We start from the raw sequence: 18,883 nt of genomic DNA on the forward strand, positions 1-18,883 counted from the left end.
TGAAATGTATATGGATATTATTTATGTGATATTACACTGCCATTCCACATACATGAGAGCACTCACTCCTTTGATATTTTCTGATTGAATTCAAATAATATAATTAGACCAATAAAATACATTTAGCAAAATCAGCATTTGGCATCACAAGAAGATCCTTTGGAAGGGAACAAATGGTGAACCCACCTTATCAGTTGCAACTTGCTCAATCAATGCACACCCTAAATCAAGGTTGTCATTTGTTGCAATCTGAACGACTTGTTCAAGAACATCACTTGAAACATTTGACACATTTACAGATTGAAGATAATTCCTCAGTTGATTTGAAATGGCAACGCGAAGAGGTTCCTGAAATTAACCAAAAAATCCTAAATAATGGCAAACATGAAACTTAAAATAGCTGCGCACCGCTGCAGTGGCAATCAGTCAACTCTGATCCACCACTTCTGTTTTCAGCATGTTAGGCATCAAAGATGAATAGACATAAAAAATGCAACAGCAGACCTTGCATGTTACATGGGCCAAACTTCCTGCTAGGCTTGCAACCATCAAGTTTGCAGCATTGTGTGTGCGGCTCTCATCTGTTTCCATAGCATAATCCTACCATGCCAAAATTTTCAAAATCATATTAGATAGTACAAGATCCTTCCATTAGAATCACATAAGTACCCAAAAAAGCAAGAAGTTTAACAACAGACCTTTGAAACAAGCTCTTTTGTTGTCATGCAAGCTATATTGACACTACGCTCAATAACAGGTGATATTATCTCCCTGATAGCCCTCTCCATGGCCATTGGCACTATTCTGCTATGAAAAAAGCCCCCATCATTAGATGGTACTGCTTCATCTGAAGTCAAAGATAACTGAAGGCACAATTCACAAGTAAATATCATAAAGAACAACTCTAAACCTTTGAAGCTGCAACTGCTGGCCAATGGCATTGAGCTTTTGATTGACAATGACATGAGTTCCAATGTTGAGAACAGGCATTGAAAGCTGCAGACAATGATTCACAATAAGTCAAAATACTGGTATAAATTAAATCAATTTATCAAAAGGCAGTAAACCAACAGAGTCAAGGTAAGACAAATTACTTGATTAACAGAGAATGGGGCCTGTGTAGGAGCAATCTGCGACAAGCCCTGGGCAGAAGGTAAGCGCTCAGGCAAACCTAAGCTTCCAAGTTTATCATCTTCCCCTAATGCACTTGACGCAAGGTGAAGCGAGCCAGCATACTACAAAAACCAAATATTCAGTCATTGAAGAATTGCACAAGTACAACTGCCTTCCATATAGACTAAAATTAGAATCCATACATTTGAATGGCCGCTAGGGTGTGATGGAATGACCACCTCAGGCTGGAGCTCAACTTGACCTAATGAAGAGATTATCCCAGAGTTAAGATCAGCAACAACTTGTTGCTGAGATGCACCAGGATCTTTATTTGAAAAATCAGGATTTCCTTCCACCTCCCGAACACGATTTTTAAGAAGGGAAGTCGGTTTAACATCTTTCATATCCACACTGAGGTTCTTAAATAGCACCTGCACACAAGAAAGATAGTGTAATAAACCAAGTGTGAAAATGCCATTTTGACAGGAAGCATTAACAGAAGCAACAATTTACAAAAACGAGCTGATGTAACATGCAAAAAATCCATACTTCGATATCGAATTTCAGATTCATTTTTAGATTTGGAAGAGCATAAATTTCTGCAAGCAAACCCAGAATGCCCATTGTCCAAGGATTTGGAGGCTGATAGGCCAGACTGGATTGACAGGGTTCCAAGATCTGTAGCAAATAGCAATGTGTCACTTCAAGCAAGATGTTCTATCAAATTCAAGTGAGGAAAGGTAAGGCGTAGCTACCTTTGAAGTAAATGGAATCACCGCAATCATCAACCCTTTCTCATATGCCTGGCAAGACGAAAATATGGGCATCCATCAGAGATCAGCAGAACTTCCAACTCACATCTCAAACCTTCCTCAAACTGTTTCTAACTTCAATGTACATGAATATTCCAGTAAATTTATTAATTCTAAATTGCTTCCTTAAAGACTATGGTTCCCTCAACCATGTATCTTGATGCCTAATCTTTGAAAACTTTCAAACATGTCAGACCTCAAGATACCTCAACAACCATAGATATACAAGCACAATTTGCATACAGAATAGTAATGACCATATCCAAACTATATGGCATAATTTTTTAACTGAGTAACCAAGTGTCTTGATGCTAAATATCATGCTATCTTTTGGATACATTTATAATGTGATCTTGACACTCAAGCAATAGTAATGGACAAATTATGTTTGGGACCAAGACCTCCAAAAGGGAAAAAATACAGGAAATAACCAGCATTCTCTTACAGGATGCAGGATGCTTCATAGTATGAAAGCCCAAATTACAATAACATCTGAGCATTACATATACTGTAAAAGCTTTAGAAAAGGAACATTACTAATATCCCCAAAATGAAATGTAGTATGAGGATTAATTTTCAGATCAGCTTTACAAAACCAGTTCTATGATTAAAAAACGGCAAAACTTACATTAGTGGCATTAAATTCATAGCCACTATAGTTTACAATTTCAATGAAAAACTATGAAATTTAAAAAAGAAGAATCAAACAAATATGCTAAGATATAAACTTACACCAAGTAAATACCACCACTTAGATAATGGGGTTTAATAACTGAAAATATGTCCATAGCTCCATTCCACTAGAGAAAAAAAGGAACTAAAAGGAATAACTGCATAATATGGAAAAGAAGGAAACTGCTTAGATATGCATGTCTGTATGTATATGCACATATGAACTGTAATGAAATGGATAGAATCCAAAACACATGCAAGATCACTCCTTCAATCAAGTGAAATGCTTGATTGAATCACCGAACCACCCACACAAGGGTCTTAACAAATGTTGTTATTGCATATAATCACTCATAAGAGTGTTAAAGAATACATGGCCACTAGTGGCCTATTTATACAGTAATCACCACAAAGGGGGGGGGGGGGGGGGGAGGGGGAGGGCAGCAGCCCAAAGTGGCTGTTGGGCTGCTCCCAACGGTTAGAATTATAACCGTTGAGAGCAGCTCCAACAGCTACTTTGGAGCTGCTTCCAAAAAACAGAAAAAACTACGGTAAAAAGCTGCAAAAGAAACAGTAAAAAAAGACAAAAAAAACAGGTTGTCAGCTCCTAGTGGACTGATGCCTATTACATTAAAAAGACTAAAATACCCTCTATGGGTATTTCGGTTCACACACACACACACACGTATAGGTATATGTATATGTATATGTATATGCATATGCATATGTATATGCATATGTATATGTATATGTATATGTACATCTTAACATGATCAACGCTGCAAAGCATAGCCAACTATGAATGGACTGACAAGGAGCCATAAGGTAAATTTTGAGGTGAACATTAAAGAAGCCTGTAAGAAGAAGGCTGCAGGATAGGGAATCGTGACCATCAATCAACATGAAGAACAAGGTAACTCTTAACTTGATAATGGAACATAGTTCTACCAAACATCCAAATTGCTTAGTTTGCTCCTCAAATCTCATTATAATAACTGAAAGACATGCACATCATGAGCCAAAGGCTAGTAAAAAGAGCATCTCAGAAAGACTCCTTTTCAGTATAATGAATTTTAAGCCATCCAGGAGAAACTTAAAACATAATGAACTATTAGAATGAAATAAATGTCCTCACAGCAGAAAGTCAGCATTAAAAATCATATACCTCAATTATTAGCTGTTTTGGATCAATTTCTCGAGCCCTTAATGCATGGTTCCTGCCAATGGTAAATTTTCCAAGCCAGCTACCAAGGTTTTTGAGTAAAGAACGCTCCTCTGAACTTGATTTTATGAGTTCTGATCTGAGGAGGACCTAAACAAAGAGGGCAAGAAAAAAACTTTGAAAAAGTAGTAGAGATCAAAGCCAAGAACAGAATTGGGGAGAGGTAAAAAGAACAGGGTACAAAACAGTAAAAGTCAAATGAAGGGAATAAAGTAACCTTGCAATTCTCATAAGTAGCTTTGACAATTTCCTTATTTAATGATTTTGAATTGACCTTATCCAAGAACTTCAGATATAAATCATGGAAGTTCGGTTCGATACTTGCTCTGCCACCAAAGAAAGTATCACATTTGTTAAGAGAGAAATCTATATTATAAATATAAAAGGAAAAGAGAAAAGAAAAAGAGAAAGGAAAAGGGGGAAAAAGTAGTCCAAAAGTTACGAAATTAAAAGAAGAAAAGTGTGAGCAGCTCTTAATATTTCCATCACCTTTTCATCACCATATACTGAGCAAACCATGGATAATACTGCTCTTTCAGAATCTCAATAAACTCCTTGGATTTAGCTTCCATGTTAGCTGCTGAAATATTATTAATCATGAAAAATATCTTGTCCTGAACTTCTGATGGGGGCGCCTACAGATCAAAAAGAAGAAATTGAAGCAAGCTAACCAGTAGAACTAGGCTTTGACACAAAAAGAAGAACAAAACCTTAGATAATATAACTGAACAGGATTAAACAAGGTACCTCTATTGGAGTTTCCCGCCTCTCAGCAGCAGCAACAAGTGTTTCGATATTTAAAGCAGCTCCAAAACCAGTACTATATGAGGGTTGTCTTACACCTGTGAAGAATGAACAAATCATATGAATATGCAGAACCACTATATATTCAGAGAAGAAATCAAAATGGAGTATCTGCACCTCCCCTCCCCACTCCCTCCATGCACATGAACCTTCTTGTGGAAGGACACAAGAGTGAGTATAGGAAGTCACAATTTAAGCTCCTTAAGTTGTGATACGCTTAGCATAATTTTTATCATCCAGATCCATTTTACATTACCTCCAGGTGTCAGGCCTCGAGAAGAACGGTGAAGACCAGGGGAGGTTAACATGGAAGCCAGCCCAACAGAAGATGGCTGAGATGGCACACTTTGAGATGACTGGGATCCACTTGACTAGAAAAAAAAATCCACAACTATCCTCAAAAAGTAATCAACTAAAAGCTAAAATGTATCTTAATAAGTAAAGAAAAGATGAATTATATATACATGTATATAAGTAAAGAAATATGAATTATATATATATATATGTATATCCAAGATTCCAATGTCAGTAACTATACTATGCAAAGATTTTCTCAAAAACTATATATGCAAAGATGCACACCTTTTGACTGGCAACCAAGTCAACATGATTAGTAACTGAGGATGTTTGCATAGAAGATGACAAAGGAGGCTTGATATGGCTAACTGGAGCAGTAGAAGTCTTATGACGATCATCCAGATAATTTGGGTGTCTCTGCTGCAGCTGTTGTGCAGAGGAAAGTTGTGGCAACGACTGAACATTGCTCAAAATATTTAACTGCCATGATGATTCAGAGACCTGATTAGCGGAAATAACAATGAGAGAGAGGGAGAGAGATCTAAACAAAAATTTAATAGAGTAACGATGCGTTAAAAAGGATGCAATACATGCTTGTTTGCTTACTTACAAATGTGTCTGTGTGCCTGTGTGTATGTATGTAATATATTTATATTTATATTTATATTTATATTTATATATATAAAGAGAGAGAGTATTGTGGCTCTGCAGCATGAAACCATAATGCATCAGTGGATCTAGCAACTAAAGGTTCGATTAACCATAGTCATGTATTCATCATGGCCTATTTATCACGTTAGTAGGTCTAATCATATTGAATGTACCATAAGATCCAATTTTCAAGATAATGAAAATCAACGGTTCACAATTCATAAAGATGAGAATGGTTTAAAAATGGCCCAAAACATCATGTTGGAGTCAATTTACTACAAGAAAATAGTATTAAAATCAAGATAAACATGATCCAAAACCAAAAGGTTAGTTTTTGCTTTTGGAATTAAATCTATGCAAATTAAGAGTGTACCACCACAAGTAATAGTGATTCAGTACTATAACAGATGCACCCATCAATACATTCACACATGCATACATATGTATATGTATGTGTGTGTGCGTGTGTGTGGAGAGAGAGAGAGAGAGCTTTACCCAGTTCATTATCCTAACCATCCTAACCAATTCAGAAAATCATAGCCACAAGTGTTTTTTTCTTAATCCGAACCTGTAGATATGTTTATCAATGCTTATTTACTAAAAAGCATGGTCTAGATTGAATTGATTTAAAGAAAAAAATTTATATTTTGTGACAGTTTTAGTGCAATATGAGTCATTCATTTTCATTGATTTTTTCTCTTTAAAAAGACATCTGAACAGAAAGACTTTTAACACATGTTTTCCTCCGGTTAGTAGAGAATAATAGAGAATACATCTGTAAGTCACAAATACCAGCAACTATGCTTTGTAACCAGTTAGGATAGCTAGGAGGTTAAATTAGATGGGACTATATATATATATATATATATATAAATGAGTTTTTCGGGCTTAGCTTGTTTTATTTTAAAATTTTGACCTTACAGATGTGATCTACGTGCTTGATTTTATAGGGTACTTTATAAGGTCTAAAAAAACCAATGGCTCAATATCTTCATAAATTTTCGGGGATCCAAATATCATTTTCTTCATCAAAAAACATGTTCAAGTGTCGTTTCTTAGTAAAACGCCCATTCTGGGCACATCTATGGGGTCAGAATTGGGAGCGGACACCAGAAAACCTGAAAACCCCCATTTAGCATGTTTTCATCATTATATATATAAGGTTTATATTTGGTAAAATCGATCGTACCTACAATCTAGTTTGAATCTCACGATGCGAGTTGTTTTGACACAATCTAACCTCAGATGTGTGTGTGTGTGTGTGTGTGTGTGTGGGGGGGGGGGGGGGGGGGGGGGTTGAAAACCTCCCAAACCTACCCAATAAGAAACATTTATCGGATTTTCAGTGTTTTTTCGAAATTCTGACATTACAAATGTGATCTATGCGCTTGTTTTTATAGGAATGAGATCTTGGAGCATTTGATTCCGATGCATGAATATGTTTTTATAAGGTTTCAAAAATCAAAGGCCTAGAATTTCATAAATTTTTGAGGCTCCAAATACCATCTTTTTACATCCAAAATGCATGATCCAAGTGTCAATTTTTAGTAAATCAATCATGCTGAACACATCTATAAGGTCGGAATTTTAAAAAAACACCTAAAATCCGATAATTGTTTCTTATTGGGTAGGTTTGGGAGGTTTTCAATTTCCTATATATGTGTGTGTGTAGAATAACTTGACAATAACGTACGATGGCTTACCAAAAGGTCGTTTCTTTCCTCTTAAGATAACATGATTTCATATTTATCTTTTTCAATTTTCAAAAAACTTGAGCGGAATCAAAGCATAAGCATCCTCACATAAAAACACATTTCATATTTCTCTCTCTCTCTCTCTCTCTCTCTCTCTCTCTCTCTATATATATATATATATATATATATATATATATGTATATATATATATATATATATATATGTATATATATATATATATGTATATATATGTATATATATATATGTATATATATATATATGTATATATATATAGAGAGAGAGAGAGAGTTTGTCATCCATCTATGAGGGACACAGAAAGGGAATGCAGGCTCTATTTGGGAGCTGGCAGTTGAGATAGGAAATGAGGAATCGAATGAAGTTCAATCAAACTACACGGACAATGGCTCTTTGGAGAAAGGAATTGAAAAGGCAATAGAGGAATTTAGGAGATGGTTGCAGCATTTACTGATTTGCTATTGCAATCGAGTATCATTTCAGTTTTATAAACTTCCGCTGAAGACCAGCTCCTAAATAGAGCCTTAAATTTACGAACTGTATGCAACAGCTTGTTACTTTTCTTTCCCTTCCACTATTACCAGATTCTTTAGTAAACTTCCAAATATTTTGAGCATAGCTTCAACCGTCAAAGCTCAAAAGATCTAATGATAATAAAACATACACATAGAAACTGTGGTGGTTTGATCCTACAATAGATTTACTTATGTGATAGGGTTAATGGAAGTTGATAAACTGGCTCTAAGCTGCATGCCAACAGCACCTCAGACACATGAATAAAAGAAGGCAAAGGCATATTTATATAAGTATATGTGAACCAATCAATATTATCCAAACTCTCTCTCTCTCTCTCTCTCTCTCTCTGAGGCATGCTACATTCCTAAAAGAACATAAATACCCCTAATAAAACTCAAACTGAATCAAGTCGGTGTTTAAGGTCATATAAAGAGAAATCATATTCGCATTAGACTTCCCCCACTTCAGTTTAAAAGTGTGAGGCAATCAGTAAGGAACCAACAATAACAAGCAAAAATTGTAGGTGTGTGTAAAATCTACTTCAAACCTACACAGACATTATGACATAAGAGTATTTGAAATAATATTCACAAGGGCTATAGAAACTCCAAATGGTGCTCATTAGGAATCCTTGTCATGCCTGATTTTCTTATTTATCTCATTGATCATGAACTTGTAAGCACAAGCAATAGCTTGAGGATTTCAAATATGAAACCTGAAATGCCGATCCCACTGACATTCCTTACCTCTGTATTTTCCATGGCATCTTGAGGAATATTACTTTGGGATTGATCTGGTGGAGCAGTGTTACCTCCAACTGATTCAGATTGGCTCGATGATATGCGGGCTAGAATCCTTTCGATATATGTGACTAGCTCAGAGTGGGTAGCACGTAAATGAGATATTTGTAAGATATGATTGCAATACTGTGGCCACTCTTCCAAGCGGTCCATGAACTGCTCCAATGCTTTGGACCCAAACAAGAACATCTGAAGTAGCAAGCAAGCAGCAATATCTCAAGAAAATATATTACAAGAAAAGAAAAGGAAAAAGAAAAAGAACATACATACCTTTGAATCAACTGACTTACGCAGAGAATCAAGTACAACTCTTAGAGCAACACCAAGAGTAAGGTGGGATACAAGCTGATGTTTTATGAGCAAACCTGCATCCAGAAGCATAACATAAACATGCACAGGCTACAGATGGAATATCATATCAGCAAACAAGAAAATAAATGCATTTGCAAAATTTAGTATATAAGTTCATCAGTGTAGCATCAAAAAGTTATCTAGCCTTACACATTAGTTGTTGCACATATAAGATATGTTTTTTATTAAATCTTGACATAAATTACCAAAGCACAGGACAAGATTATCACTCAAATATATATCAAGCCCACAACCGCAATCACCATGAAGTTACAGTGATCATGTTTGAATCTTCTTTAAATATAAGACAAATGAATTGGCAAAGCATACTTATAAAAGTCTGGCTGCTGCATGAAATCTAATAAGAGTAAACAAAGCTGTTTCCCATTCGTTCCGGCAGAAAGATCAGACTCAGTTTGGTATGTCATACCAATAGGAAAAAACCTCTCTCTAGAAACAAATGAAAAGGACACAAGCAAGCTAGCTACAAGCGTAATGCGTTCAGCTAGTTGTCCATGCACTTCTGCAACACTCGCAGTGCTCATCTGTTGTCATGATGCATGTTCCAGAAGATCAACAGATAAGCACGATTAGTTACTTCTCAGCCAGGAACTAACACCTTGCCAAGCTGATAATAAGCAACAATAGCGGAGTCCCAAGGCAGCAGAACATGCAATTAATTTAAGGAATTTCAAACCCAATAATTGGTTTTGTTCTGCAGAAAAGTTAGACAATGAGGATGCAGACCAACTGTTTCCACAAGCCTTCATCATGCATTAGAAAAGAAGCAAACTCACAATCCAATTCATATTCCTTACCAAAAAGAACTGCAGTTATTTTCAGCTGTCTCTCTGGATATCTCTGGAAAAACTTATACTCGTCAAATAGGTTATGGATCATACAATCAAATATGGCAAGCTCCCTGCAAATCCACACAAGAAGCATTTGCCATCAACACTTGAGATTGATAATAATAAAAGATGGATGATTAATGATAATACACTTCCTCACAGACAGTAGCTCCCAAAAGTTAACTTCTAAAAATTAACCAAAAACTGGAATGCAAATGGTTTCCCAACAATTAGAAAGCAATGAATCATGGTTATAGTACACAAGCCACATAAACAAGCAGACCACTTTTTTGGGATGACATTCATTTTAAACACACAAACATGCATTCACATCCATCACTATAAACTTGTTTAAGATTATTAGCCCATAAAATTAGTGAAAGGGTATTGTCATCAGGAACTGTGGAATAGCAAACATTATAAAAAAAACTCAATAATATAAAAGCCAAAAAATCTCTTTTTTTATGCAAGAAAAGATATTTACACTACAAGGAGGGTTACAGCAAATGAATAGCTGCCAAAAGAAAGGAAGTGTACTAGAGAAGACAAACAATGACAAAGCAATCTGCTCTATGCTAGCTGAGATTCAGTTGGCCTCGTAGGCCCAAGGTTTTAAGTCATTTTGTAGGTGGCATGAACAGCCTCAAGGCTTGCAGATCCACCATGAAAGTAAAGGATATTCTCTCCAGCCACAGGAACCACCAACTGGTAGTGGTCATGGTTTCCACATTTTCAATCATTTTTCTCAAGGTGTTTACCTCCATGCCCCTTGAACATACAACTTAGGAGTCCAAGATCACTCTACTCCCAGTATCTTTCAAGTTTCAAGCATTTGACATAATGACGGTGACTTGCCATCGAGTAGCCTACCTTCAAGAGGATATCTAAGCTAGTCCATTATCCGCAAAAAAAAAATAATTTGATGGGCATCATTACCTCCATCATTCAAGAGGAGCTTATAGCAAGATTTCACCTGAAAAAGGTACCCCTTGCATCAACTTTCCAGACAATGGTGATATAAAAATTTGACCTTTGCTACATTCAATAATGTTCATAAAATCCACCCACAAGCAAAAACAAACCACTCTGCCAAGTGTGAATACACCATCATCTCACCCCCCCCCCCAAAAAAAAAAAAACTTTCACACAGCAGGAACTTGTTTGTTGACCATTTTACAAATATTTACAACCTCAAAATGTTGGTTCATTCATGCTCATGATGTCACCAGCAAATAAGACCTTGACTTTAGGCCCTTATAAGGGCAGTAATGCTTATATATATATAAACCAAAATACTTAATAAGGGCATTTTGGTCATTTCATAGCTGTAATAGGTACTGTCTACTATGGACAGTTTTCGTATTTTTTCACTTCTATCTTTTATATGTATTTATGCAAAAGGGTCAGTTCCCAACAGTGAAAAATGTGACTGTTGGGAGCTCTTCCCTCTTCTCCTCTATTGTAATGTATATATATAGGGACACATGTCCCCTTTTGTTTATGTTTTTCCTAAGTATTTGTTATTCAATAAAATTATATTTTTTCATCTCTTGTGTAAGCCTTTTGTGGCTCTTGTGTTAGCACTTTAAGTGCTTTGTATGTGTTTTTTACTTGGTTTCTTAGTAAACCTTGAATCATATTATTTTGTAAAATCAGTCTAGTGGTTCATGACTTCCCACCGCTTCGTGACATGGTATAAGAGTCTTGGCGTGTTTGAAGGACAATGAAAACTTCAAGGGATTCATGTTGTGCCTCGTAAAGCGCATCATCACTTGAGTTTGCAAGACTATCATTTTTCTTCCTCTTGAGGGCCTCTCATCACTCTTCCGCATTCTTTGGAAATATTTGGTGGTGTGTTCTTCTTCTTGACGTTAGTGGTCTTTCATATATTGCTTGGTTCTCTTTCAAAAATGGGTGAAAAAGAATCCATGGCCATTATTGCTTTTAAACTCAATGATACCAATTATCTTATGTGGGTGGGCGCCATGGAGAATCATTTAAAAGGGTAACAGCTTTGGGGTTATATTAGTGGAACTACTTGTGAACCCCAACTTATTATCACAAAAAAAGATGGGGATCAAGTAAAAGCATTGAATGATGAAGAAAGAGAAAAGGCATTGGTTGAATATCAACAAAAAGTTGAAAATTGGCAGGCCCAAAATGCACAAATTTTATCTTGACACCTCAATAGCATGGAACTCAAGATTGTGGCAAGTACTGTAAAGTTTAAGAAAGCATGTGAAGCATGGATCTTTCTAAAAAATATGTTTGTTCAAAAAGATTTAGCAAGCAATATTTTCTTAAAAAAAGGGTTTCTACCACAAGACAAGGTGACAAGAGTGTGAGGGACTACTATGGTACTCTCTCGCCTATTCGGGATGAACTCGAATTATTATAACCAAAGTGGGAAGGACCGACTATTGAGCTGAGGAGGAAACAACTAGATAAAGAACATTTATTTACTTTTTTATATAGATTAAGACCAGAATTTGAACAAGTTAGGTCGAATATCCTTCATAGAACCTCTACTACCTCTCTTGATGATGCCCTTGGAGAGATTTATCAAGCCGAAACTCAGCTTAATGTGTCAAAAGGAAATGAGGAGGCTCTAGACCTATGTCACATGGGTGCGGGTGCGGGTGCGGGCGCAGGTGCGGGTGCGGGGATTCGGCACTTCCAAAAAACCCAGGTGCGGCAGGGGAAAAAATGTAAATATATCTATAAGGGTGTCGGGGTTTCCCTGCAGGTTTTTCTGCTGTCAACCCTGACAGACAGCTGCTGTCAGCCCTGACAGCAGATTTTTTTTTTAAAAAAAAAATCAAATTCGCAGCCCATTTCACAGGGCAATTTTTTTTTTGAAAAAAAAATCCAAAAAAAAAATGGACCTAAATGACCGCACCCCGGATCGGGTTGACCGCACCCGGTGCCGCACCCGAACCCGCACCCGCGTCGAGTCGCGTCGATGCGGGTGCGGCACCCTGCTAGCCGAATCCCTGTGACACAGCTCTAGACGTATCTAGGCCAGGGAATAATGTGAGGCCATACAAGCCTCCTCAATTTTGAAAGAACAATGGAGAAAAAATAAAAGTTACATGTCATTTTTGTCAAGAACATCAACACATCAAGCCTGAATGTCCAAAACTTAGAAGGAAGCTTCCTTCAGTGGAGGAAATGTCTAAAAAGAATAATGAAAGCACTATTAAAGGAGAGGATCTAAAGGAGTCTATACATCATCTAACGAAGAGTTCTTCTCCATCTACATCGAGTGTTGTAGTTTTCACTTCTTCAACTCCAGGTATGGTTTCTTGGATTCTCGATTCTGGAGCCTCTTTTCACATGACACCTTTTGAATCCCTTCTATCCGAATGCACTAAGACTTCATAAAAATTGTGTTTCAAATGCTGATGGAACAAAACTTGAAATTAAAAGCATAAAGAGACTTTCAAATACTCAAAAGAATTTTCAAGTACCCAATGTTAGTGTTCCTAAATTGAATTTAAATTTACTTTCAGTTTCATAAATTTTTTATTATAGGTATGAGATTTCCTACTCATCTAAAAAACATTGGGTGCAGGATCACCAGTTAGTGAGGCTGATTGGGGAAGAACATAGGAGAGGAGATTATTCATATCCCAAAAGAATATTTTTATAATTTTGTTAAGGAAGAAGATATTGTTTTATGGCATGAAAGATTAGGCCATCCCAATGTATCAAAGATGTCATTTTTTCCTATTTTGAAATAATCATGTATTCAAAAAAAAAATCATGTAATGATTGTATCGTGGGAAAAATGAAGAAATTTATTTTTTAATCAAGAACTTTTGTTTCATCTAAATCTTTTAAAATAGTGCAGTCAAATGTATGGGGACCAGCTCTTGTCATGTCTAAAGGAGGACTCCTTTATTATATGGTATTCATTGATGACTTCTCCAAATATACCTGGATATACTTTCTTAAACAAACATGATGCTTTCTCTCATTTCAAAGAAATTCACAAAATAGTGTAAAATTAATTTAAAACATTGTTATTTTTCGATCTGATTCTGAAGGTGAATTCTTATCAAATGATTTAAAAGATTATTTAAAGGTAAATGGTATCTCTCACCAAAGGTCTTGTCCTAACACACCTTAACAGAATGGATTAGCCGAAAGAAAATATAGACATATAATTAAAACAACTCGAACACTTCTCATTTCAAAGAATATTCCTAAGGATTTTTAGGTTGAGGCTACATTAACTGTAGTCTATCTTATTAACAAAATGCCCTCATTTGCTTTGCAAAACAAATCCCCTGATGAAAAACTTTATCAAGTAACTCCGGATTTTAAAAGATTAAGAGTTTTTTAATGTAAGTGCTTTGTGTTCATTGATAAAAGAAATAAACTATCTCCAAAAGTTGTTGAGTGTGTATTTCTTGGATATGCAAGTGATCAAAAAGGATATAGGTGTTATGATATAAAAAATGATAAGCTTTATATATCAAGAAATGTAATTTTTCTTGAAAGGGAAAATGGTTTTAAAATAGAAAAAACTAATGATGAATCTGAGTATTCCTTTTTGTTTGATGTATTGCCTAAGAAGAGTACCAATCATATTGTTAATGTGGATGACCTTGATGAGGGGTGTATTAATGATGTAGTTTTCTTGGTGATGATACTCAAACTTATACTCGAAGAACTAATGAAAACCCATCATGTGCACTTGATAGGTTTTAGATGGTCTAGTAGGTCCTGAAAGATTTGTTTCTTATGAGACCTTTTCCCCAAGGTATAGGTCATGTCTTATGTCTACATGCTCATATTATGAACCATCAAAATATTCATAAGCTAAAGGTACTCTTGAATGGATAGAAGCAATGAGAATAGAACTAAGAGCACTTAAAAAAGATAAAACATGGGAAATTGTATGTAGGTAAAAAGGCTATAGGCTATAGATGGGTCTACAAGGTCAAAACCAAAGAAGATGGGTTCCTAGAAAGATACAAAGTTAAACTAGTAGCTGCTAAGGGTTACTCTTAGGAATACATTATAGATTATGAGGAGACCTTTGTCCCAATAGCTCGCATGACCACAGTTAAACTCTCATTGCTTTAGCTTTAATTAGAAAATAGCCAATATATCAACTTGATGTTAAAAATGTATTTTTAAATGGAGACCTAAACGAATAAGTGTACACTCACCCGGTTTTGATATTAAAGAAGAAAAAGTTTTTGGTCAAAGAAAACTTTGTATGGACTTAAGCAAGCTCCCAAAGCTTGGTACAATAGGTTTAGTAGTGTTATGTTGAATCTTGGATATAAATTTTGCTACTCCAACACTGCACTTTTTGTTAAGAATATTGGTACAGACATTGTTATATTGATGATATATGTTGATGACATGATTATTTCAGGTAGTAACAGGAAGGGAATTGGTGAAATTAAGAATATTCTTAAAAAACATTTTGATATGACTGCCTTAGCTATCTGAGATATGTTTTAGGTATTGAAGTTGCTCGTCGAAAGTCATAAATGCTAAATTAAGATTGAAAGATGGAGTTTCACTTGAAGATCCAATTCCATATCGGCAACTAATTGGATGTTTGACATACTTATCGATTATCTGACCAGATATTGTTCATGCAGCTCATTCAGTAAGTCAGTTTCAACATGTCCCTACAATAGTACATACGAGTGTTCTTCACATTATCAAATATATCAAGAATTCAATAACTAAATGGTTATTTTTATCATCCTTAACCTCTTTAAATTTAATTGTCTAGATTTATGTGGATTTAAGAGGTAATCCTAATGACAAAATCTCAACTACTGGCTTTTGTGTGTTTTTAGGAGATTCTCTCGTATCGCAGATATTACCAGACCAGATATTGCTCACGCAGCTCATTCAGTAAGCCAGTTTCAACATGCCCCTACAACAGTACATATGAGTGTTCTTCGCATTGTCAGATATATCAAGAATTCAATAACTAAAGGGTTATTTTTATCCTCTTTAAATTTAATTGTCTATATTGATGCGAATTTGAGAGGTAATCCTAATAACATAATCTCAATTACTAGTTTTGTTTGTTTTTAGGAAATTCTCTCATATCATAGAAATGCAAAAAGCAACAAAAGATCTCATTATAGAGATATGATTGTCACCACCACGGACATCATCTGATTAAGGAATTTTCTCAAAGACATGGGATTCATCATCTCTGAACCTACGAAGATGTGTTGAGATAATAAGAGCTTTATATGCATTGCCTTCCATGAGCGAACAAAGCATATAGAGATGGACTGTCACTACGTTCGAGAAGAATATTTAAGAGGAGTTATTGAATTGCCTTATGTTACCTATGAATGTCAGTCGACGAATTTCTTTAGCTCTTCATGCACCTCGTTTTGTGTCCCTTCTTTGCAAACTTTCGGTGATCTCACTGTAAGTTTGATGAAAGGTGTTAATATATATATATATATATATAATTCATGTAAACCAAAATATCTAATAAGGGTATTTTGGTCATTTCATACATGTAATAGGTATTGTCCACTATGGACAGTTTTTTATATTTTCTCTTCTTCTTTTTTTGTATTTATGTAAAAGGGTCTGGGAGCTGCTCCCAACAGTCAAAAATGTGATTGTTGGGAGTTGCACCCAACAGTCGCAAATGTAACTCTTGGGAGCTCTTCCCTCTTCCTCTATTGTAAGGTATATACATAGGGACACTTGTCCCCTTCTGTTTATGCTTTTCCTAAGCATTTGTTATTCAATAAAAATTATATTTTTTTATCTCTTGTGTTAGCACTTTAAGTGCTTTGTATGTGTTTTTTACTTGGTTTCTTAGTAAAACTTGAATCTTATTATTTTGTAATACCACTCTAGTGGTTCATGTGCCTCTTCCCACCGGTTCATGACAAATAAGACATCACTAAAAGCTATGAGAACATAAAGTAGATATAAAGGAGTGTGGGGAACTCAAAAACACTGCAGCTATTGAGCAAGAAGAATCTAAAAATATGTCAAGGTCCCCGATAAATCTGAGGGGGGAAGTTTTGGAAAATGACCTCAAGGCTCAAGTTTTGTATGTACAAACCTACTATCAGAGGATCTGCTAAAACGGGCAAGCATTTGAATCATGGCATCCATTGACAATTGTTGTGCAAACAACTGGTGAAAGTAAGAGTTAGCTTCTGCCTCAATATCATCTGGATATCCCTCTGGTGATGATGACTCTGTAACTCCGCCACTCTGTAGCCGTGGGTTTGCATGAACTGTTGTTGCATGCAATTTTTTCATTTCATCAAGAAGCTGGCGAGTGACAAGCTGCCCCGAATGAGCTTGAAGAACCTGTTGGAAACAAGATAAGCATAGCAAAACAGCTCTAAATTTCAGCATAATATCAACCTGGAAAATCAGTTGTAAAACAAAAAGAAACAATACTAACCTTGAAAAACGTGGACATGATCTCTGGAGAAAGACCTGAACCACCCCCAGAATGTTGAAAAGGATTGGCCGGTGCATCACTTGTAGCATCAAAAAGCATTCCTTCTTTCAAGAACTTAAGGCAACCCTAAAAGAAATCCAAGAAGCTTGATACAAAGTTACAAACAGTTTATTTTATATTGATTCAATGGTTCTATATTTAAGCATATTAATATACCTCAAAAAATGTGTCTTTATAGACGCTTAGATTTTCACTCAACCATTTTTCAAGATCCATAAATTCCTTCTTAGATGCAAGAGCAGATAACTTAATACTGAAAGAGAACGGGCTCATATCCAACACAGTGGGTAGGATCTGCAAAAAAAATGGAAACATAATCATAATAGATGGACAAATAGACAGGATAGGACCAAAATTACCAGAGATTGACCCAGACAGCAAGCTCAAACAGAAAAAAGCAAAGTGCAGAGGTTCATTCAAACATTATGTGTTGAAACCAGCCAATTCCTTCTAGCCTATAACAGGTTCAATTTCAAAGATGAAAAGCCAAATCAAGGCTCGACCAGCCACTTGCAAGGACCATAATGTACATCATTATCCACAAAAGGAGGACAGCAAGGAAATGTAACTGCAAGACCTAGGCACATTGAATCATCATACATGTGCAAAAACCAACACATTTCTAACAAATGGGAGTTCCAGTTTACCTTCAGCTCATGACAAATCTCCACAATTCTCAAAGCACTGTCTGGATCAGTACTATGAATATCTATAAATCCCCACACAACTAGATCACGGTTAACAAGCCAAAGCTGATGAATACTGCCATTTTTTGTATCATTCCCGACAACCATAGGGAAGATGGTGGAAGATAACTCGTACTGGATAAGGTTAAATGCAGTCTGCAATGAAGTAAAGAACATTAACAGGATCCACTTCATAACAGCACATAATTATTACGAAGTTAGAAAGTCATACATTTGTCTGAGCAACGCCAACAAGCAAAAGCTCAGGGCAATGCTTGAGAGGTTGCTCAAGCAATACTCGCACAGTATCAGCATGACCCCTCTCCGCCAGTTCAAACAACACCTGCAAAAGATCAAGACAGATCCATGACTGATTTGGGAAGATATGTGGGATCCTGCTTCCTTGAGGCAAATCCATGTAAGACTGCAGAAACCAAAGACCGAGTTGGATGTCAGTACCCTTATATATTTGTGAAAGTTGAATTATGATGACATTGAACGCGTACAGTAGTATCACTGTTAGTAACTGTAGTGTATGTATGGTTGATATACCAATTTCCGTGCAGCATGTGAAAATGTGAATATTTCTGGTGGTGCAGATATAGCATACTTCAAAAATGACAGCTGTCCCTCAGCATTTTTCCATGTAACACCAGTTACAGCATGAAGCGGGAAAGGCTCCTGACAAAAGAATGTGCAATTTTCAAAATTTAACCCCACCTTTGTCATAGACTTTTAAATAATCAGTTCTAACAACATCAACACACATGAGATGTACCTGGCATGCATTCCTATATATAGACATGAGAAGCAAGAAAGCCTTTTCATCAGGCAAATAAAATCCTTCGTGGTCCAGGTTTTCCATGACAGATTTCCAATTAGTTTCAGGTGC

The 18,883-nt window shown here is 36.0% G+C and overlaps 1 protein-coding gene across 7 annotated transcripts in view; it reads right to left on the bottom strand.

Annotated features, from left to right (window-relative positions):
• The window catches only part of LOC149819439 (uncharacterized), a 58,075-nt gene that overhangs the window by 33,964 nt on the left and 5,228 nt on the right, over window positions 1-18,883 (bottom strand). For 4 of the 7 annotated variants that reach the window (XM_089985353.1, XM_089985352.1, XM_089985351.1 and 1 more), the window contains exons 5-28: window positions 18,770-18,883; window positions 18,544-18,672; window positions 18,224-18,415; window positions 17,953-18,147; window positions 17,462-17,599; window positions 17,246-17,371; window positions 16,895-17,148; window positions 9,787-9,890; window positions 8,888-8,982; window positions 8,564-8,806; window positions 5,206-5,421; window positions 4,880-4,994; window positions 4,567-4,661; window positions 4,309-4,454; window positions 4,037-4,145; window positions 3,763-3,909; window positions 1,869-1,916; window positions 1,663-1,791; window positions 1,317-1,544; window positions 1,095-1,235; window positions 911-996; window positions 699-807; window positions 505-600; window positions 187-348 (exon numbers count right to left, since the gene is read on the bottom strand). In XM_089985353.1, coding sequence (XP_089841479.1) covers window positions 187-348; window positions 505-600; window positions 699-807; window positions 911-996; window positions 1,095-1,235; window positions 1,317-1,544; window positions 1,663-1,791; window positions 1,869-1,916; window positions 3,763-3,909; window positions 4,037-4,145; window positions 4,309-4,454; window positions 4,567-4,661; window positions 4,880-4,994; window positions 5,206-5,421; window positions 8,564-8,806; window positions 8,888-8,982; window positions 9,787-9,890; window positions 16,895-17,148; window positions 17,246-17,371; window positions 17,462-17,599; window positions 17,953-18,147; window positions 18,224-18,415; window positions 18,544-18,672; window positions 18,770-18,883 — 3,417 coding nt within the window. The remainder of the gene's footprint in view (window positions 1-186; window positions 349-504; window positions 601-698; window positions 808-910; window positions 997-1,094; window positions 1,236-1,316; window positions 1,545-1,662; window positions 1,792-1,868; window positions 1,917-3,762; window positions 3,910-4,036; window positions 4,146-4,308; window positions 4,455-4,566; window positions 4,662-4,879; window positions 4,995-5,205; window positions 5,422-8,563; window positions 8,807-8,887; window positions 8,983-9,786; window positions 9,891-16,894; window positions 17,149-17,245; window positions 17,372-17,461; window positions 17,600-17,952; window positions 18,148-18,223; window positions 18,416-18,543; window positions 18,673-18,769) is intronic. The other 3 variants (XM_089985355.1, XM_089985354.1, XM_089985350.1) reach the window with 3 other exon arrangements.

This window comes from Nuphar pumila, chromosome 13, assembly GCF_984573655.1.
Source record: "Nuphar pumila chromosome 13, dmNupPumi1.hap1.1, whole genome shotgun sequence".
Classification (NCBI taxonomy): domain Eukaryota; kingdom Viridiplantae; phylum Streptophyta; class Magnoliopsida; order Nymphaeales; family Nymphaeaceae; genus Nuphar; species Nuphar pumila.